A 22,855-nucleotide genomic window follows, 5' to 3' on the forward strand; every position below is an offset into this window, starting at 1 on the left:
ATACTGTTTAAAAGTAAGATTATCCTATGTTTTCTGACTTTTTGACACCCTGGATATACTATTTAATAATTAACAGCCGCGATAATGGTCTTGTTTTTTAATCCTCGAGAATACTTGACTAAAGAGAACATTTCAACATTACCAATAAATGCATGGTACAAAGTTTTTGGAAAATCGTTGTGTACCATTACAGAAATCAATAAACACAAAATATAATACAGCCACTTTTTTCTTACCAACTTTATTGAGAAATAATTTATATACAACAAAATACATCCATACATCCATTTAAAGAGAACAATTCATGGACTTTGGCAGTTGTATATACAGACAGAACTATCACCACAATTAAGACCATTTCTATCATCTCCAGAAGATTCCTCCTGTCTCTTTGCAGTGCATCTCTCCCTTTACTCCAGCTCTAGGGAACCACTGATCTGCTTTTGGTCATCATAGATTTGTTTGCATTTTATATAAATGAAATCACACACACTGTAATATTTTGTGCCTGTCTACTTTCACTCATCCTGAGATTCATCCATGTTGTGTGTATCCGTTTCTTCCTTTTTACTTCTGAGTAGTATTCTGTTGTACAGCTATTTATCCATTCACCTGTCATTTGGGTGGTTTCCAGTTTTTTGCTATTGTGAATATGGCTGCTATGAACATTCACGCATAAGGCTTTGTATGGATGGAAATTTTTTATTCTCTTGGGAAAATACCTGGGACATGGAATCACTTGGTAAATGTTTAACTTTTAAAGAAATTGCCAGACGTTTTTCCAAAGTGGTCGTGCTACTTTACATTTTCAACAGCATTATATGAGAGTTCCATTGGCTCCACATCCTTCCACATTTGGTGCTGGCAGTTTTAAAACTTTTACCTATCCCAGTAGATATGGAATGCGTGCATTGTGGTGTGCATCTCCCTGGGACCTACTGTTATGCATCTTTCCATGTGTTTATTGACTGCTCATACATCTGATGTGGTGAGGTATTCAAAGTCCTAGGTGGTTAGTTTTTTTGCTATTGAATTATAAGAGTCTTTACATATTCTGGATACAAAATTCTTTGTCATATTATTGCGAGGCTGTAGCCATTTAAAAACAATGTTTTGTAACCAGTAACATTAGTTAGGTACTTAAAAATAATTAATAATGATTGCTGGCTGTGCCACAGAGCATTTGGAGAGCAAACTGCTAAACCGAAAAAATCTGTCAAGCTAGGCCTATATTTTGTGCACCTGGAGTCCTGTGACCAAGGAGCCCACAACATAAAATACTTACTCTTAAAGTCAACAGAGATAACATAGCGTAAAATAAATAAATAAAACAAAAATCGCCCCGCGACGTATTTTTGCTGATGACGGCGTGTGATCAGGGCACCTTTGAGCCATTTTGTATTATTGGGCATATCTTCGAAAGTCATCAGTGTATCATCCTTAGGATAATAATATAAACTAGACATAAAAATTAAACGGGGATAATAAGCTGGTAGAATGCCGGGCTTTCTGTTTGGCCTTGATCCTGAGTCATGGGCCACGAAATAGCCGGGCCAGAGGGCAAGCGAGATCAAGGGTACCCCTGCCACCGCCTTGGCGTTTCCCAGAAAGCGGCCTTAGGGCGGCGCATGCGCCTCTCGGCCCGCCCGTCTCCGCCCACCCGGGAGGCGGGATGGCGTTGCCGTGGTAACCGCAGTAAACGGAGACCTGGGGCAGACGCCGTGACTGGGAACGCGCGGCGGAGGTCGGTGCCTTAGGTAAGTTTTGACCCCAGCAGCCTGGCAGTTCCCACAACCTCCCCCTCAAATCTGTTGGCGAGTCAGGAATCAGTCGACCCCATTTGGACTTCTCAGGCTGAGCTAGGGTTCTCCGGGCTTTGCTGAGACACATTCCTTATTTCTATGGATCAGTTCGACAAACATTTGAATTGACAGCATTCGCAGGCATGGGGCTACCCACTTTAGATACAACGTGGACGCTGTTCCTGCCTGCAAGGAGCTCATGATCCAGCTGGGGAGGAAGACAGACGACGGCAGGAGTCCGAGTTGGACCGGGCTGAGCCAGGAACAGGGGGTCTGTGGGAAAGTGCCTGGGTTCTGGGGTCAACAAGCCACCCAGACCTGTTAAGTGTGACACTTGGCAAGTTGACCTTCTGCACTTTAGATTCCTCATCTAAGTAGGGAAGGTGGTAGTGCTTACTCCATGGGGTTCCTGTTACAATTAAATAGGATAATGCAGGTCAAGTGTGTAGCACATGCAAGACACGGTAGGTGCACAATAAATCCTTGTTGCATACAAGTAGATATAGTAGCATACAAGTACTCAGCATGCCCGGCCAATTGTGAGTTGTCCAAGGTGGCTACTGACTAAAACTTTTGAGGAGGAGGAGGGGCTGAGGAGGATCCACGAAAGGGGAAGGTGACAAGAGATGAATTACAGACCCTAAGATGAAGGACCTCTGTGCCACACCAAGGAATCTGAGTTCTTGTTCTGTGGCAATGAGGAGCCATTAAAGGTTTTAAACAAGAAGAGTGGCACATTAAAAGCTGTGTTTTAGGAATATAAGAGGCAGTGTACAAATGGACCAGAGAAGGGAGAGAATGAGGCTGTGGTAATGGTAGAGGTGAGACAATATGAGGACCAGAACTAGGATGGGGACAGTGGGACTAGAAGGGAGAGGATGAATTCCAAAGGCTTAGTAACTGGACACTGGGCAACAGGACTTGGAAGTCAATTGCATGAGTTGGGTGAGAGGGGAAGATTCAAATAGTAACTGCTCTGCTATCTCATCTGTAAAATGCACCTAACTCATAGAGTTTTGAGAAGTATATGAAACAGTATGTGTAGAATCCTCAGAACTGTGCTCCACACATGGTAAACATTAAAAACACACGAGCTGTTATTCTCTCCACAGTTGTTATGTCACACTGTAAAGTAAAAACAGTGTCTGTTTTTATACAGGAATCTCTATGAATCTCAGCGTGACCAGCTCTGGCACACTGCTGAGATGGAGTGTTTGAGTTTGTGAGAGTGGGGACCGACCCTGGAATCTAAGGAATGAATCTTGAGTAATGTCATCTTGGGGAGCCCTCTGTCCAGCTTCCAGCCAACCTCCTTCTAGCAACATACACTCTGCAACACTGTGTACTATAATTTTCTTTTTTCTTTACACTTCCTCAGGGTTGACTCAAAACTTCACAGTCTACCTAATGAGTTGGTTAACAGAATTAACCATAGGCTGGACCAATAAGCCTGAGTCTAATGAAAATAGATTTAAGGTAGTTCTGCAAATAGACTTCCAAACCTAGCTAGTTCAGTTGTATAAGGTAGGACATGGTTAGGTATACAGAAATAAGGTATAGTCATTCTAGCTGGTTACAAATGGATTATTACGAGTCAGTATATGAGGAGCCTGCCCACCCCCCAGACCCTGGCAAGATAATGTAATATTAGGCTGCCTTGAAAGAATATAATGTCCCCAACGGATAAAGTGATGGTTCATATCTTCTGGAAAGTGTCCAGATCCTTCAAAGGACATACAAAATTGGGAGGGATATATGATGGACTGGGAATTAAGTTTTTGAGCTATCCAGATGCTGAAAGGAGTTGAAAACATGTTAGTGAGAAATAGTTGAAAGAATTGGGATGCTTTATTTGGGAAAAGAGAGGATCTGGGTAGGAAAGTTAACTAGCTAATTATTTGAATGGCTATAGTAAACAGGAAAACTTATTCTGTGTGTCCCCAGAAGAATAGGGCCAAATAGATCCAAGTTGCAGGGAGGAAGATTTCATATAATATAAAATGAACTTCCTAAGAACTAGAGCTGAGAACATTAACAGAATGTGCTCACCCTCTTACCTGAAATGTTTAAATTAAAGCTGACTGTCTCTTGGTGTGTTCCTTCATTCGTTCCTTTATTCAGGAATTAAAACATTCATCCCTTCAACTATTTTACCTACTGAGTGCAAGGCACTGTTCTTTGAAAGCTTTACTGTATTAAATCATTGAGATCTCAGAACCATCTTGTGAAGTAGGTACTGCACTTTACAGATGAGAAGGCACAGAGAGATTAATACTTGTTTAATACCTCACAACTATAATAGTAAGAGGAAGAGCCAGGCTTTGAGCCCAGTCAGTGTGATTCTAGCCAATACTCTTAGCCTGGGCTTGAGTTGTTGATGCGTGACTTATATTGGGTGGGAGGATTGGACCAAATTAACCCTCTTTCAACTCTCAAGATTCTGTGATCATATTTATTGAGCCCTAGCTGTATTAAAGAGAATGTGTAGTAATTATAGTAAAACTACCATTTTCCAGTACCTACAAAGAGTTTGATATAAACCCATGGTCCTTAACTCTGGTTCCTATTCTTTGGCTCCACAAAAGAATTATATAGAGAGTGAGACCCCGAGAATGGTACATTGTAAGAAGTTTCCAAGTGATTCTAAAGTAAAGCCAGAGTTGAGAACTGTGGGTATAAAAGATCTCATTTAATACTTATAATAACTCTGCCAGACAACCTTATCTTCCCCATTGTACATATAAAAGGACTGACAGGTTAAGGGATGCTAGGGGCTTGGCCCTTGGCCAAGTAAACCTTTTTTCTTTGCCAAACAAGTCTCTCTGACATCAAAGCCTCATCAGGTTACAATACAACTTCTCAATCCCTTAATTCTAAAAAAATGAAAACAAACACAAAAATCAAGAGAGGGTATCATGATGTCAGCGCAAGGAAACAGATGGTATAAACCCTAATGTCCAGATGAAGGTGGGTAGTTGTCATCCTGCACTCTCATGCACTGATCGTGTAGTGTAGATCCTGGCTGCTTTGGGCATAGTAGTCTTTCTTGAGAGACCAGGAAGGTATAATAATGCACTAGTTCAGTTAATTCGCATAGCAGCCTTATACATAGTTTTTTCTTCACTCCCATTTTACAATTGAGGAATTGATGTAAAGTAATTAGCTAGTTATGTGGCAAAACTGGGATTCAAACCTGAATCTAACCACAGATCTCATCCAAATAGAACTACTACTCTACCTGCCAGCTGTGCCATAGAAGAATGTTGAGGAAACACGGGATGTTTAGTGTGGAGAAATGAAGACTTAGAAGGAAGACATAGTAGATATTCTCATCTACAAGAGCTGCCATAGAGAGAGAGGACAGAGAAAACCTCTCGTGTCACTCCCCTCCTTAAAAACCTTCAATGGCTTTCAATTACCATAGAAATAAGTTCTAAACTCCTTAGCAAAGCTTAGAGGCAATTTGATGATCTGCTACCCGTTTCCTCATCAATGTCCATTTCACTCTCCTGCTCTAGCCAATAGACTGCTCTCAGGCCTTCACAGACATAAGCCTCTCTTAGAAGCTCTCTCTGCCAATAATCTTTCCCATTTTATGCCTGGCCAACGTCTACTCAGTACCTGTGTCTCAAATGCCTCTTCCTTAACCCCAGACATAGTTTAATCTTGCTGTATGTGCCCACAGCACCCCCTTTTTTTTTGTAGCACTCATTATATTTTAATTACTTGTTTAATACCTATATTTCTAAAAAAGCTCCACTGAGTTAAGGATCGTATCTTTCTAGTTCAGTACTACAATTTAGTGCCTAACATAAGATTTGACACATAGAAGTTATCCTCAACAAATATTTAAAAATTGAAATTGATTAGTAACACCAGGGGACTTTGATGATGGGAGGGGGAAGAGGAGGGGATGAACCAAAGGAAGGATGGCAAAGGGTTAATTTTAATGTGGAGCATTTAGAGAAGAGATAGGCTTGGGTGGTGTTTCACTGTGGACTTCTGGAAAACCAGAGGGCACCATGATGACAAGTTTGCCTGGAGGAAGGGATATCTGACTACATTTTGCCATTCTACGGAGGTCTCTGATGATGGCTGTGCCCTCCAGCTGGTGAAGTCATTTCTGATACCTTGCAAACACACAGATTGTCAACACACATGGTGTTTGGTGCTCATGGAATTTGTTTAGGGGGAAAATAATCTGTTAATGATTTCTACTTTACAGCTCTATCCCTGTCTCTGTCTCAATTTTTTGCTTACAGAGAAAATGAAGGAACCAGATGATCAGGATACTGATGGGGGGAAATCAGAGAGATCAAAGAGTGATGGAAGGCAGTCTCATTCTTCTAGATCTGCATCAGAATGTGAGTAAAGATTATAATATACACTTAGGGTCTTGATTATTAAATTTAGGTAAAATAATTTTTAAAGAGTGCATATCTAAGTTTATACGACAGAAAGGGTGACTTGTTTAATTCCCTTACTATAAGTTCTTTAAGAGCAGATTCTGTGTTTTAGTCATTTTATCTCTAGTCCTGGAACACGGAAGTTACTATCATCTCTATGTTGATAATGACCCATCTTCACATCTGGTCTGGCTCCTTCCTGTAGGGTCTACAAGGTCTTTAATGGGCTTCTCTAATACAGTGCAGTGGAAAGAGAGCTGGACTTCAGTTTTGAGTCCTGGGTCTACCACTTAGAGATGTTTGATTTGGATAAATTATTTCACCTTTCTGAGCTTCAATTTTCTCACCCATAAAATGATCGTGAGCTGTTTGAGGATTAAATTGGATAACATAAGTGGAAGGATATCATAGATTGCAGATAGAAGGGAAAGTGAAGAATTTTGTAATAGGATTTTTAAAAGATGACTGGCTCTTTCTGTCTGGGCATCGTGGTGTTAGGTGGCTTAGTGGAATATTGACATTTTTAGTTCTAATCCTAAATATAGTTTCAGAATCTAATTTTTACTATTCACCTAGAGGAGAGCAGGTCCTGGGGAAATCAATTCATTTACAAAATGTACATTAAATTCTTTCAATTTCTCTGAGGCATGTCTGGTAAATCCATGATTTCTCCGTATCGTATTTTATTTTAGAGGTCTATCTCCTCTTGCTTGGACTCTTATAACAAGGATTTCTGCTTAAGTCTTCCTGTCCACACCACCATTAGAGTTATCTTTCCAAAAAATATGATTATATCACTCTCCTGAAAAACTTTAGTTTGCTTCTCGTTTGTTTTTCCATTTCCACTTTTCTCCACTCCCTATGTTTCTGACACAGGATTGTCTACTTTTTAGTTTCTAGTGCTTTGCAGTATTTTCCTGGGTGATTTATATTTTTCTTTTTTTTCAAATTTTGTTTTATAGATCTTTATTGGAGTATAATTGCTTCACAATACTGTGTTGGTTTCTGTTGTACAAAAAACAGAATCAGCCATATGCATACATATACCCCCATATCCCCTCCCTCTTGCATCTCTCCCTCCCACCCTCCCTATCCCACCCCTCTAGGTTGTCGCAAAGCCCCAAGTTGATCTCCCTGTGCTATGCTGCTGCTTCCCATAGCTATCTATTTTACATTTGGTAGTGTATATATGTCACTGCTACTCTCACTTTGCCCCAGCTTCCGCTTCCCCCTCCCCATGTCCTCAAGTCCATTCTCTTCTTCTCTAAATGTTTGATAGAATTCACCTGTAAAGCCATCTGGTCCTGAACTTTTGTTTGTTGGAAGATTTTTAATTACAGTTTCAATTTCATTCCTTGTGATAGGTCTGTTTATATTTTCTAATTCTTCCTGGTTCAGTCTTGGAAAATTGTGCCTTTCCAAGAATTTGTCCATTTTTTCATGGCTGTCCATTTTATTGGCATATATTTGTTTGCAGTAGTCTCTTATAATCCTTTGTATTTCTGTGGTGTCAGTTGTGATTTCTCCTTTTTCATTTCTAATTTTATTGATTTGTGTGCTCTCCCTTTTTTTCTTGATGAGTCTGGCTAAGGGTATATCAACTTTGTTTATCTTCTCAAAGAACCAGCTTTTAGTTTTATTGATCTTTGCTATTGTTTTTTCATTTCTATTTCATTTATTTCTGCTCTGATTTTTATGACTTCTCTCCTTCTACTGACTTTGGGTTTTCTTTGTTTTTCTTTCTCTAGCTGCTTTAGGTGTAGGGTTAGATTGTTTATTTGAGATTTTTCTTGTTTCCTGAGGTGAGATTGAATTGCTATAAACTTCCCTTTTAGAACTGCTTTTGCTGTGCCCTGTAGGTTTTGGGTCGTCGTGTTTTTGTTATTTGTTTTTATGCATTTTTAAAATTTCTTCTTGGATTCTTCAGTAATCTCTTGCTTATCTAGTAGCACACTGTTTAGCCTCCATGTATTTGTGGGTTTTTTCAGTTTTTTTCCTGTAACTGATTTCCAGTCTCATAGCGTTGTAGTCAGAAAAGATGCTTGTTATGATTTCAATTTTCTTAAATTTTCCAAGGCTTGATTTGTGACCTAAGATGTGATCTGTCCTGGAGAATGTTCCGTGTGCACTTAAGAAGAAAGTGTATTCTGCCACTTTTGGGTGGAATGTTCTATAAATATCAGTTAAATCTATCTGGTCTATTGTGTCATTTAAAGCTTGTGTTTCCTTATTTCTCTTCTGTTTGGATGATCTGTCCATTGGTGTAAGTGAGGTGTTAAAGTCCCCTACTATTCTTACATCACTGTCTATTTCCCCTTTCATGGTTATTAGCATTTGCGTTATGTATTGAGGTGCTCCTATGTTGGATGCATAAACATTTCTAATTGTTATATCTTCTTCTTGGATTGATCCCTTGATCATTATGTAGTGTCCTTCCCTGTCTCTTGTAACAGAGATAAGGTCTCTGTTAGTCTTTATTTTAAAGTCTGTTTTATCTGATATGAGTATTGCTACTCCAGCTTTCTTTTGATTTGCATGGAATATCTTTTTCCATTCCTTCACTTTCAATTTGTATGTGTCTCTAGGTCTGAAGTGGGTTTCTTGTAGACAGCATATATATGGGTCTTGTTTTTGTATCCATTCAGCCAGTCTGTGTCTTTTGGTTGGGACATTTAATCCATTTACATTCAAGGTTATTATCGATATGTATGTTCCTATTACCATTTTCTTAATTGTTTTGGGTTCGTTTTTGTGGGTCTTTTTCTTCTCTTGTGTTTCCCACCTAGAGAAGTTTCTTTAGCATTTGCTGTAAAGTTGGTTTGTTGGTGCTGAATTCTCTTAGCTTTTGCTTTTGTGAAAAGCTTTTGATTTCTCTGTCGAATCTGAATGAGATCCTTGCTGGGTAGAGTAATCTTGGTCGTAGGTTTTTCTCTTTCATCACTTTAAGTATATCCTGCCTCTCCCTTCTGGCCTGCAGAGTTTCTGCTGAAAAATCAGCTGATAACCTTGTGGGGATTCCTTTGTATGTTATTTTTTGTTTTTCCCTTGCTGCTTTTAATATTTTTTCTCTGAATTTAATTTTTGTTAGTTTGATTGATGTGTGTCTTAGTGTGTTTCTCCTAGGGTTAACCCTGTATAGGACTCTCTGTGCTTCCTGAACTTGGGTGACTATTTCCTTTCCTATGTTAGGGAAGTTTTCCACTATAATCTCTTCAAATATTTTCTCACACCCTATCTTTTTCTCTTCTTCTTCTGGGACCCCTGTAATTTGAATGTTGGTGCATTTAATGTTGTCCCAGAGGTCTCTGAGATTTTCTTTTCATTCTTTTATCTTTATTCTGCTCCTTGGCAGTCATTTCCACCATTTTGTCTTCCAGCTCACTTATTCATTCTTCTGCCCCAGTTATTCTGTTATTGATTCCTTCTAGTGTATTTTTCATTTCAGTTATTGTGTTGTTCATCTCTGTTTGTTCTTTATTTCTTCTAGATCTTTGTTAAACATTTCTTGTATTTTCTCAATCCATGCCTCCATTCTATTTCTGAGATTCTGGATCATCTTTACTATCATTACTCTGAATTCTTTCTCAGGTAGGTTGCCTTTTCCCTCTTCATTTATTTGGTCTTATAGGATTTTACCTTGCTCCTTCATCTGTGACATGTTTTTTGCCATCTCATTGTTTTTTTTTTAATGAGTGGGATTGTGTTCCTGCCTTACTGGTTGTTTGGCCTTAGGCTTCCAACACTGGAGCTTGTAAGCTGTTGCTTAGAGCTGGGTCTTGGTGCCAAGATGAGGACCTCTGGGAGACCTCACTCTGATGAGTATTCCCTGTGGTGTCTGAGGTTCTCTGTTAGTCCAGTGGTTCAGATTCGGAGCTCCCACTGCAGGAACTTCAGCCCTAACCCTGGCTTGTGAACCAAGATCCCACAAGCTGCGTGTGCGGCAGCAAAAAAAAATGGAGAACAATAACAAGTAAAAAATAAAATTAGACTAGGAAACTAACAGATATGTTAGAAAGAATGTAAAAATAAAAATATAGATGAACCAACAACCAGAAAGTAGAAAAGGACCACAGTAGTAAGAAAGAGGAGGAGGAAAAAAAAAAAAGGTGGAAAAGGCCTTGGCTGTGGAGGGCGGGGCCTAAGCAGGGGTAGGGTTTGGGCAGTGGACAGGGCCTATGCTTAGGACCCACAGGGGTGGAAAAGGCCCTGGGAGGTGTGGGGAGTTGGGGCTTAGGCTCAACAGAACAGAGGGGCCCAGGCCTGCCTCCCGCCTGTAGTCTCAGAGGGCAGAGGACACCACGTGGGAGCCCAGCAGGCTTCCAGGGCCCGAGTGGGTGGGACCAACACCCTCTGCTCCTCTCCCACTCTGGATGGATGGATTTAATGATAATGTCCCTTTGTCCAGCACTGCCTGAATCTCCCCTTTTAATGTCAGACCTTCTTAAGGGCAGGTCTTATCAAGTCTGGCCTGGCCCTGTCCTCAGCTCATAAATTAGTTCATAAATCATGGGTTTTAAGATCTCAAATGATAATGTGAAATAGTCTGCTGACACTCTGAAACCTTCTACCTTGGTGCTGTGAGAAGAGGTCTCTGTCCTGGTTCAGCTACATAACTGATAGCTGAATTTTTTTTCCTGGAGCCCTTACCTTGTTCTCAGTCTTTCTAAAATATCTAAGCAACGTCTTACCCTTTGGAATTCTCATGCAGAGTGAATTAATTTCCTGGTTTTCTACCTAAGTACAGAGATTAAGGTAGACTCTTCCCCATACCCAACAAGGAGTTTCCGGTGTAACAGAGTCCTATTAAGAGATTTAGGCCAAATGTACCAGCCAGACCATGCAGCATTTTTCACAAGTGTAAAGGACTTTAGTTACCAAGACATTGGTTTCTGATTCTTATCAAAGTACTAAATTATTGCTGACTTCATATAATAAACTGGGAAGTATTTTGGTCTCTTCTATTTTCAGAAATATTTTGTGTAGAATTAGTATTATTTCTTCCTTAAATGTTTGCTGGAACTCACCAATGAAGTATGTGGGCCTGTAATTTTCTTAGTGGAAAAATTTTTAACAGTGAATTCAATTCCCTTAATAAATAGAGGGTTGTCTCTTTCTTTTTTACTAAGTTTTGTAACTTGGTATCTTTCATAGAATTTATACATTTCTTCTAAATTGTAAAATTTGTTGACATAACTCTGTAGGATCTATTTTAATTCCTGACATTGAAGATTTGTATTGTCTCTCTTTTGTTTCTTGATTGGCCTAGCTAGGAGGGCATCCATTTTGTTGATCTTTTCAAAGAATAAGGTTTTGGCTTTGATAATTTTTCTGTTGTTTTGTTGGCTTTTTATTTCACTGAGTCTTGCTTTCATTTTTATTATTTACACTAATTCTATTATTGTTTTATTATTTTATTTTTTTTATTTCCTTTCTTCTACTTACTCTGAGTTTTGGGATTTTTTGCTTTTCTTTCTCTAGTTACCTGAGGTGGAATGTTAGGTCATTGATTTTTGAGTTTTCTTATATATGTACTAAAAGCTATAAATTTCCCTCTAAGCATTGCCTTAGCTGTATCTCACAAATTTTGGTGATATATTTTAATTATCGTTTACTTTGAAATGTTTTATAATTTCTTTATTAATTTCTCCTTGACCCATACATTATTTTTAAGTGTGTTTTTTAATTGCCAAATGTCTTCTGTAATTTATTTTATTTTATTTTGACATCTTTATTGGGGTATAATTGCTTTACAATGGTGTGTTAGTTTCTGCTTTATAACAAAGTGAATCAGTTATACATATACATATGTTCCCATATCTCTTACCTCTTGAATCTCCCTCCCTCCCACCCTCCCTATCCCACCCCTCCAGGCGGTCACAAAGCACGGAGCCGATATCCCTGTGCCATGCGGCTGCTTCCCACTAGCTGTCTATCTTACATTTGTTAGTGTATATATGTCCATGCCTCTCTCTCACCCTGTCACAGCTCACCCTTCCCCCTCCCCATATCCTCAAGTCTGTTCTCCAGTAGGTCTGTGTCTTTATTCCTGTCTTACCCCTAGGTTCTTCATGACATTTTTTTCCCTTAAATTCCATATATATGTGTTAGCATACGGTATTTGTCTTTCTCTTTCTGACTTACTTCACTCTGTATGAGAGATTCTAGGTCTATCCACCTCATTACAAATAACTCAATTTCGTTTCTTATTATGGCTGAGTAATATTCCATTGTATATATGTGCCACATCATCTTTATCCATTCATCCGATGATGGGCACTTAGGTTGTTTCCATCTCTGGGCTACTGTAAACAGAGCTGCAATGAACATTTTGGTACATGACTCTTTTTGAATTATGGTTTTCTCAGGGTATATGCCCAGTGGTGGGATTGCTGGGTCATATGGTAGTTCTATTTGTAGTTTTTTAAGGAAGCTCCATACTGTTCTCCATAGTGGCTGAACCAATTCACATTCCCACCAGCAGTGTAAGAGTGTTCCCTTTTCTCCACACCCTCTCCGGCATTTATTGTTTCTAGATTTTTTGATGATGGCCATTCTGACTGATGTGAGATGATATCTCATTGTAGTTTTGATTTGCATTTCTCTAATGATTAATGATGTTGAGCATTCTTTCATGTGTTTGTTGGCAGTCTGTATATCTTCTTTGGAGAAATGTCTATTTAGGTCTTCTGCCCATTTTTGGATTGGGTTGTTTGTTTTTTTGTTATTGAGCTGCATGAGCTGCTTGTAAATTTTGGAGATTAATCCTTTGTCAGTTGCTTCATTTGCAAATATTTTCTCCCATTCTGAGGGTTGTCTTTTGGTTTTGTTTATGGTTTCCTTTGCTGTGCAAAAGCTTTGAAGTTTCATTAGTTTCATTAGGTCCCATTTCTTTATTTTTGTTTTTATTTCCATTTCTCCAGGAGGTGGAAAAAGGACCTTGCTGTGATTTATGTCATAGAGTGTTCTGCCTATGTTTTCCTCTAAGAGTTTGATAGTTTCTGGCCTTACATTTAGGTCTTTAATCCATTTTGAGCTTATTTTTGTGTATGGTGTTAGGGAGTGATCTAATCTTATACTTTTACATGTACCTGTGCAGTTTTCCCAGCACCACTTATTGAAGAGGCTGTCCATTCTCCACTGTACATTCCTGCCTCCTTTATCAAAGATAAGGTGACCATATGTGCGTGGGTTTATCTCTGGGCTTTCTATCCTGTTCCATTGGTCTATCTTTCTATTTTTGTGCCACTACCATACTGTCTTGATTACTGTAGCTTTGTAGTATAGTCTGAAGTCAGGGAGCCTGATTCCTCCAGCTCCGTTTTTCGTTCTCAAGATTGCTTTGGCTATTCGGGGTCTTTTGTGTTTCCATACAAATTGTGACATTTTTTGTTCTAGTTCTGTGAAAAATGTCAGTGGTAGTTTGATAGGGATTGCATTGAATCTGTAGATTGCTTTGGGTAGTAGAGTCATTTTCACAATATTGATTCTTCCAATCCAAGAACATGGTATATCTGTACATCTATTTGTTTCATCTTTAATTTCTTTCATCAGTGTCTTATAATTTTCTCCATACAGGACTTTTGTCTCCTTATGTAGGTTTATTCCTAGATATTTTATTCTTTTTGTTGCAGTGGTAAATGGGAGTGTTTTCTTGATTTCACTTTCAGATTTTTCATCATCAGTGTATAGGAATGCCAGAGATTTCTGTGCATTAATTTTGTATCCTGCTATTTTATGAAATTCATTGATTAGCTCTAGTAGTTTTCTGGGAGCATCTTTGGGATCCTCTATGTATAGTATCATGTCATCTGCAAACAGTGACAGCTTTACTTCTTCTTTTCCGATTTGGATTCCTTTTATTTCCTTTTTTTCTCTGATTGCTGTGGCTAAAACTTCCAAAACTATGTTGAATAAGAGTGGTGAGAGTGGGCAACCTTGTCTTGTTCCTGATCTTAGTGGAAATGCTTTCAGTTTTTCACCATTGAGGATGATGTTGGTTGTGGGCTTGTCATATATGGCCTTTATTATGTTGAGGAAAGTTCCCTGTACGCCTACTTTCTTGAGGGTTTTTATCATAAATGGGTGTTGAATTTTGTCAAAAGCTTTCTCTGCATCTATTGAGATGATCATATGGTTTTTCACCTTTAATTTGTTAATATGGTATATCACATTGATAGATTTGCATATATTGAAGAATCCTTGCATTCCTGAAATAAACCCCACTTGATCATGGTGTATGATCCTTTTAATGTGCTGTTGGATTCTGTTTACTAGTATTTTGTTGAGGATTTTTGCATCTATGTTCATCAGTGATATTGGCCTGTAGTTTTCTTTCTTTGTGACATCCTTGTCTGGTTTTGGTATCAGGGTGATGGTGGCCTGGTAGAATGAGTTTGGGAGTGTTCCTCCCTCTGCTATATTTTGGAAGAGTTTGAGAAGGATAGGTGTTAGCTCTTCTGTAAATGTTTGATAGAATTCAGCTGTGAAGCCATCTGGTCCTGGGCTTTTGTTTGTTGGAAGATTTTTAATCACAGTTTCGTTTTCAGTGCTTGTGATTGGTCTGTTCATATTTTCTATTTCTTCATGATTCAGTCTCGGCAGGTTTTGCATTTCTAAGAATTTGTCCATTTCTTCCAGGTTGTCCATTTTATTGGCATAGAGTTGCTTGTAGTAATCTCTCATGATCTTTTTTATTTCTGCAGTGTCTGTTGTTACTTCTCCTTTTTCATTTCTAATTCTGTTGATTTGAGTCTTCTCCCTTTTTTTCTTGATGAGTCTGGCTAATGGTTTATCTATTTTGTTTATCTTCTCAAAGAACCAGCTTTTAGTTTTATTGAACTGTGCCATCATTTCCTTCATTTCTTTTTCATTTATTTCTGATCTGATTTTTGTGATTTCTTTCCTTCTGGTGACTTTGGGTTTTTTTTGTTCTTCTTTCTCTAATTGCTTTAGGTGCAAGGTTAGGTTGTTTATTCGAGATGTTTCCTGCTTCTTAAGGTGGGCTTGTATTGCTATAAACTTCCCTCTTAGAACTGCTTTTGCTGCATATCATAGGTTTTGGGTGGTTGTGTCTCCATTTTTGTTTGTTTCTAGGTATTTTTTGATTTCCTCTTTGATTTCTTCAGTGATCACTTCGTTATTAAGTAGTGTATTGTTTAGCCTCCATGTGTTTGTATCTTTTACAGATCTTTTCCTGTAATTGATATCTAGTCTCATGGCGTTGTGGTCGGAAAAGATACTTGATACAATTTCAACTTTCTTAAATTTACCAAGGCTTGATTTGTGACCCAAGATATGATCTATCCTGGAGAATGTTCCATGGGCACTTGAGAAAAATGTGTATTCTGTTGTTTTTGGATGGAGTGTTCTATAAATGTCAATTAAGTCCATCTTATTTAATGTATCATTTAAAGCTTGTGTTTCCTTATTTATTTTCATTTTGGATGATCTGTCCATTGGTGAAAGTAGGGTGTTAAAGTCCCCTACTATGAATGTGTTACTGTCGATTTCCCCTTTTATGGCTGTTAGTATTTGCCTTATGTATTGAGGTGCTCCTATGTTGGGTGCATAAATATTTACAATTGTTATATCTTCTTCTTGGATCGATCCCTTGATCATTATGTTGTGTCCTTCTTTGTCTCTTCTAATAGTCTTTATTTTAAAGTGTATTTTGTCTGATATGAGAATTGCTGCTCCAGCTTTCTTTTGGTTTCCATTTGCACGGAATATCTTTTTCCATCCCCTTACTTTCAGTCTGTATGTGTCTCTAGGTCTGAAGTGGGTCTCTTGTAGACAGCATATATATGGGTCTTGTTTTTGTATCCATTCAGCCAATCTGTGTCTTTTGGTGGGAGCATTTAGTCCATTTACATTTAAGGTAATTATCGGTATGTATGTTCCTATTCCCATTTTCTTAATTGTTTTGGGTTCGTTATTGTAGGTCTTTTCCTTCTCTTGTATTTCTTGCCTAGAGAACTTCCTTTAGCCTTTGTTGTAAAGCTGGTTTGGTGGTGCTGAACTCTGTCATCTTTTGCTTTTCTATAAAGGTTTTAATTTCTCCATCAAATCTGAATGAGATCCTTGCTGGGTAGAGTAATCTTGGTTGCAGGTTTTTCTCCTTCATCACTTTAAATATGTCCTGCCAGTCCCTTCTGGCTTGCAGAGTTTCTGCTGAAAGATCAGCTGTTAACCTTATGGGGATTCCCTTGTGTGTTATTTGTTGTTTTTCCCTTGCTGCTTTTAATATGCTTTCTTTGTATTTGATTTTTGACAGTTTGATTAATATGTGTCTTGGCGTAGTTCTCCTTGGATTTATCCTGTATGGGATTCTCTGTGCTTCCTGGACCTGATTAACTATTTCCTCTCCCATATTAGGGAAGTTTTCAACTATAATCTCTTCAAATATTTTCTCAGTCCCTTTCTTTTTCTCTTCTTCTTCTGGAACCCCTATAATTCGAATGTTGGTGCGTTTAATGTTGTCCCAGAGGTCTCTGAGACTGTCCTCAGTTCTTATCAGTCTTTTTTCTTCATTCTGCTCTGCAGTAGTTATTTCCACTATTTTATCTTCCAGGTCACTTATCCGTTCTTCTGCCTCAGTTATTCTGCTATTGATCCCATCTAGAGTATTTTTCATTTCATTTATTGTGTTGTTCATTGTTGTTTGTTTCATCTTTAGTTCTTCTAGGTCCTTGTTTAATGTTTCTTGCATTTTGTCTATTCTATTTCCAAGATTTTGGATCACCTTTACTATCATTATTCTGAATTCTTTTTCAGGTAGACTGCCTATTTCCTCTTCATTTGTTAGGTCTGGTGGGTTTTTATCTTGCTCCTTCATCTGCAGTATGTTTTTCTGTCTTCTCATTTTGCTTATTTTATTGTGTTTGGGGTCTCCTTTTTGCAGGCTGCAGGTTCGTAGTTCCCATTGTTTTTGGTGTCTGTCACCAGTGGCTAAGGTTGGTTCAGTGGGTTGTGTAGGCTTCCTGGTGGAGGGAACTAGTGCCTGTGTTCTGGTGGATGAGGCTGGATCTTGTCTCTTTGGTGGGCAGGTCCTCATCTGGTGGTGTGTTTTGGGGTGTCTGTGGACTTACTATGATTTTAGGCAGCCTCTCTGCTAATGGGTGGGGTTGTGTTCCTATTTTGCTAGTTGTTTGGCATAGGTTGTCCAGCACTGTAGCTTGTTGGTCGTTGAGTGAAGCTGGGTGCTGGTTTTGAGATGGACATCTCTGGGAGATTTTCGCCATTTGATATCATGTGGAGCTGGGAGGTGTCTTGTTGACCAGTGTCCTGAAGTTGGCTGTCCCACCTCAGAGGCACAGCACTGACTCCTGGCTGCAGCACCAAGAGCCTTTCATCCACATGGCTCAGAACTAAAGGGAGAAAAAGTAGAGAGAAAGAATTAGTAGAAGTAGGAAGGAAGAAAGAAAGAAAGAAAGAAGGAAAGAAAGAAAGAAAGGAAGGAAGGAAGAAAAAAGTAAAGAAGGAAGGAAAAGAGGGAGGGAGGGAGGGAGGAGGGAAGGAAGGAAAAAAGAAAGAAAGAAAGAAGATACAGTAAAATAAAATAAATTATAATAAAGTTATTAAATTAAAAAATAATTATTTAGGAAAAAAAGGGACAGATAGAACCTTAGGACAAATGGTGGAAGTAAAGCTATACAGACAAAATCTTACACAGAAGCATACACATGCACCCTCACAAAAAGAGGTAAAGGGGAAAAAATCATAAATCTTGCTCTCAAAGTCCACCTCCTCAATTTGGGATGATTCGTTGTCTACAGGAGAGAAGGAAGGAAAGAAAGCAAGAAAGCAAGAAAGCAAGCAAGCAAGAAAGAAAGAAAGAAGGAAAGAAGTTAAAGTATAATAAAGTTATTAAAATTAATTATTAAGAAAAAAATTTAAAAAAAAACGGATGGATAGAACCCTAGGACAAATGGTGGAAGCAAAGCTATACAGACAAAATCTCACACAGAAGCATACAGATACACACTCACAAAAAGAGGAAAAGGGGAAAAAATCATAGGTCTTGTTCTCGAGGTCCACCTCCTCAATTTGGGATGATTCGTTGTCTATTCATGTATTCCACAGATGCAGGATATATCAAGTTGATTGTGGAGCTTTAATCTGCTGCTTCTGAGGCCGTTGGGAGGGATTTCCCTTTCTCTTCTTTGTTCTCACAGCTCCCAGGGGCTCAGCTTTGGATTTGGCCCCGGCTCTGTGTGTAGGTCGCCGGACGGTGTCTTTTTTGCTCAGACAGGATGGGGCTAAAGGAGCCGCTGATTCGGGGACTCAGGTTCACTGAGGCCAGGGGAGGGAGGGGCATGGCGTGCAGGGCGGGCGTGCGGTGGCAGAGGCCGGCGTGACGTTGCACCAGCCTGAGGCCCGCCGTGCGTTCTCCCGGGGAAGTTGTCCCTGGATCCTGGGAACCTGGCAGTGGCAGGCTGCACAGGCTCCCTGGAAGCGGGGTGTGGATAGTGACCTGTCCTCGCACACAGGCCCCTTGGTGGCGGCAGCAGCAGCCTTAGCGTCTCCCGCCCGTCTCTGGGGTCCGTGCTTTTAGCCGTGGCTCGCACCCGTCTCTGGAGCTCCTTTAAGCAGCGCTCTTAATCCCCTCTCCTTGCGCACCAGGAAACAAAGAGAGAAGAAAACGTCTCTTGCCTCTTCGGCAGCTCCAGACCTTTTCCCGGACACCCTCCCAGCTAGCCGTGGTGCACTAACCCCCTGCAGGCTGTGTTCACGCCGCCATCCCCCGTCCTCTCCCGGCGCTCCGACCAAAGCCCGAGCCTCAGCTCGCAGCTCCGCCCGCCCCGGCGGGTGAGCAGACAAGCCTCTCGGGCTGGTGAGTGCCGGTCGGCACCGATCGTCTGTGCGGGAATCTCCCCGCTTTGCCCTCCGCACCCCTGTTGCTGTGCTCTCATCCGCGGCTCTGAAGCTCCCCCCTCTGCTTGCCAAAGTCTCCGCCCGCGAAAGGGCTTCCTAGTGTGTGGAAACCTTTGCTTCTTCACAGCTCCCTCCCACTGGTGCAGGTGCTGTCCCTATTCTTTTGTCTCTGTTTTTTCTTTTTCTCTTTTGCCCTACCTAGGTACGTGGGGAGTTTCTTGCCTTTTGGGAGGTCTGAGGTCTTCTGCCAGCATTCAGTAGGTGTTCTGTAGGAGTTGCTCTACGTGTAGATGCATTTCTGGTGTATCTGTGGGGAGGAAGGTGATCTCCGCATCTTATTCTTACGCCATCTTCCCCTCCACTCCCCTGTAATTTATTTTTAATTTACTACTGTTGTAATCAGAGAATATGCATATTTTGTATTATTGCAATCTTTTAAAAGCTATTAAAACTTGTCTTATGCTCCAGCAAGTGATCTCCCTTGGTAAATGGCCCTTGTGCCTTTGAATGTGTAGGTGTAGTGTTTTTTCAATATCAGGTGGGGATGTTTGATAGTGTTTTTCAGATCATCATATCTTATGGAGTTTCTGACTGGTTGTTCCATCAGTTGATGAAAGATGTGTATTACTGTAATATTAGCTAAGTAGACTGTGAGAAGTAAAGGATAAATATTATAATCTCTGAAGCAATTATTTAAAAAGCAAACAAAGAAAAGTAGTTAAAAAGCTAACAAATTAAAATGGAATTTTAAAGAGTAAATAATCTAGAAGAATAACAATAAATGGTCTAACAGAAAATAGGAAAGAAGAAATAGAGGGAAAATGGAAAAGTGGGAAGCACACAAACAGAAAATAAATAATTAAATGTTAGATCAAAATCCAACTATACCAATAGTTATATTAAATATTAATGGACTAATAAGTCTTGTAAAAAGGTACAGATTATCAGAATGGATAATAAAAGCAAGAACCCACTATATGATGCATGAGACACACATTAAGTATTATGATACAAATAGGTTAAAAGTAAATTGATGGAAAAAGATATAGTCGGCGTACAGTAAGCATTTGAAGGTTGGAGTGACTATATTAATATCAGATAAAATAGATTTCAAGACAAAGAGTACTGTCTGTGACAAAGAAGTACATTTCACGATGATAAAAGGAGCAATACATTAGGAAGACATAACTATCATAAATATGTATGCATCTAATAACAGAGCATCACAATACATGAAGAAAAATAGAATTAAAGGGAGAACTAAATAATTCCAAAATTGTAGTAGGAGAACAGTCTGGTACTCCATCATGGTTACTTCATCATGGCCAAAATGGAAGTCCCAATTATTAATTTTTGTATATTGTTTTTGTATGTAGTAACCATGCAAAACTCTTTTAAAAATTGTAATAATTATAGGGAGTCCTTATGGATGTTCTATGTGCACAGTCACATCATTTGCAGACTTCCTCATTGTGTCCCCAATCTCACAAAGGAGGTGGAGGTAAACAAGGACCAGAGAGGCAAGCTGTATTTGCAGGAGGCAGCCTGCCTCTGTGGCAGCTGGTGAGGAGAGGCACCACAGCTTCATATTTCTATTGGCTAGAGGGAAGAAAAAGCTGAGGAAACTCACCTATAAAATCCTGGGTCAGGGACTTCCTTGGTGGTCCAGTGGGTAAGACTCTGTGCTCCCAATGCAGGGGGCCTGGGTTTGATCCCTGGTTGGGGAACTAGATCTCACATGCATGCCAAAACTAAGAAGTCCGCATGCCATAACTGAGTCTCCATGTTGCAACTAAGAGCCCACATGCCACAGCCGAAAATCCCGCATGGTGCAGCTAAACATGCCGCAACAAAGATCTTAATTAAGATTGCCATAATTAAGACCTGGTGCAGCCAAAATAATTAAATAATTAATTAATAAAAATCCTTGGTCATAAAACAAACTTTCAGCTGGCTCTTTTTGAGATCTGTGGCTATGGTGTCTCCTCGCCTTGGTTACCTCCCTTTGCTTCCTCCTGCACCCATCCTTGTTCAGTGTCCACTAATTTTGCCAACCCTTCCACCAGCCAGCCCTGCCATCCATTTCTGATTTGAGGTTTTAGCAGCTTCTAGTTCTACAAAAAATGGCATTTGTAATTTTGGCTTTCATTTTCAATGTTGATTTTAGATTATTTCCAAGAATAGAAAGACAAATGCTGATTTGTACATCAAACCATAATCTTTCCACCTGTCTATTTTGGGATTATAAAAAGTATAGAAATCTTTGTTCTCACCAAGTTGCTAAGATCTGCTGCTTTGCCAGTCTGATTTAATGTGTCTACTTCCTGTTAAATTAGTTTTTTTCCAAACTCCACTTTTTCTTTCAGTGGCACAACCCTTCAACCAGGCTCAGAATATTCATTTTTAGAAAAATGATTTACTCCCCTTCATTCATATTCACTCCTGATTCCTTTATCAGTGATTCCCTCATCCTAGCTGGCAGCCTGAACTCATCTAATGGCAGCTTGAACTCTGTTCCCAGAGAGAGGCAGGCCAGCAGATAATATCCTAATCTTGAGATGGGGATATAATGTTTGATTGCAACAGTCACAAGAAAGAGCTAAGAAATCTGTTAAATGGTATTACTGGAGAATATTTACCCAGGGCTCTCCCCTAGGGGAGTTCAAGAAGTGGGCCCCATTTAGGTGTCCAGGATTATTTTCTTTCCATCCAAATGCATGAATCCTACAGAACCCTGTCCTCTTATTCTGCTAATTGGATTGGCCCAGCTTTCTCACCTCATTCAAGTTAGTCTTGGGCCTTGTTCCTCTTCTTTTAGCCTCATCTCAGATAGACCTACTAGGTGGTTCTACTCTGTTTCTGACATACTTACCATTTCTGCCTTATTATTCTGAAAGTTCATCCAGCCCTTTCACCTGCTGGACATGGTATATGTGAACAATAGCCATGTTTGGACTTGATCTGAATGTTGGCTTATACCTAGGTCTATTCTACTCCCATTCCAATTCTTTTTCTCTTCTAGCTTGTCCTGAAGCAAATAGTCTGATGTATTCCTAGGATATCACTCAGACATAGTCATACCCAGAGGAGTTTATTCTTGAATATGCGTTATTTATCTTTGACATAAAAGGTCCTTATAAATAACGTGTTGTTCAAGTGAAATTGAACTGAAAAAATGATAGCAACATACTAGCCAATCTCTTTTTCTTTATCCTTTACTTTCTTGTAAGCGTGCAGTGGTAGGAAATAGACTGCAAATGAAGTGGAAATGGAGATCTACTCACAGGAAAAGCTTTAAAAATTTTTTGTAAAGCTGCAAGAGTGACCAAATAAAATGATTTTTGTAGCAATTTTTGAGTTTAAAATTCATTCAGTTTAGAGCACAAACGAATTGGAAGTATTAGGTACTTTGGAAATAAGAAATGTTTAATTCAAATTTAGAAATTATTTAATGTTTAAGACAATGTTTAATTCAAATTTAGAAATTATTAGAACAAATTGCTTTTTATAGCCGCTATGAAAGAGGATTACAAATCTGTTGTAGATACCACAGGCGAAACATTTACTGAAGGGGAAGAATCATATTTAGGGGACGAGGAATCCTATGTGGAACATTTGGAAGGAAGTTCAAGTTCATTTCAAGATGATTATGTGGAAAGCATTGGAAGTAAGTATTACTAGTTTTCTATCAGTACTTGTCACTGTTTTAACTGAACAGTTGTAAATCCATAAAAGAAATGGTTGCAGGAAGTGTGGAGGTGATAAAAGAAAGAG

General features: G+C 39.3%; 1 protein-coding gene across 1 annotated transcript in view; it reads left to right on the top strand.

Annotated features, from left to right (window-relative positions):
• The first annotated feature begins 6,069 nt into the window (after positions 1-6,069).
• The window catches only part of CFAP44 (cilia and flagella associated protein 44), a 140,270-nt gene continuing 123,484 nt past the window's right edge, over positions 6,070-22,855 (top strand). The window contains exons 1-2 of the mRNA XM_032630144.1: positions 6,070-6,166; positions 22,593-22,748. Coding sequence (XP_032486035.1) covers positions 6,070-6,166; positions 22,593-22,748 — 253 coding nt within the window. The remainder of the gene's footprint in view (positions 6,167-22,592; positions 22,749-22,855) is intronic.

Source organism: Phocoena sinus, chromosome 4 (assembly GCF_008692025.1).
Source record: "Phocoena sinus isolate mPhoSin1 chromosome 4, mPhoSin1.pri, whole genome shotgun sequence".
Classification (NCBI taxonomy): domain Eukaryota; kingdom Metazoa; phylum Chordata; class Mammalia; order Artiodactyla; family Phocoenidae; genus Phocoena; species Phocoena sinus.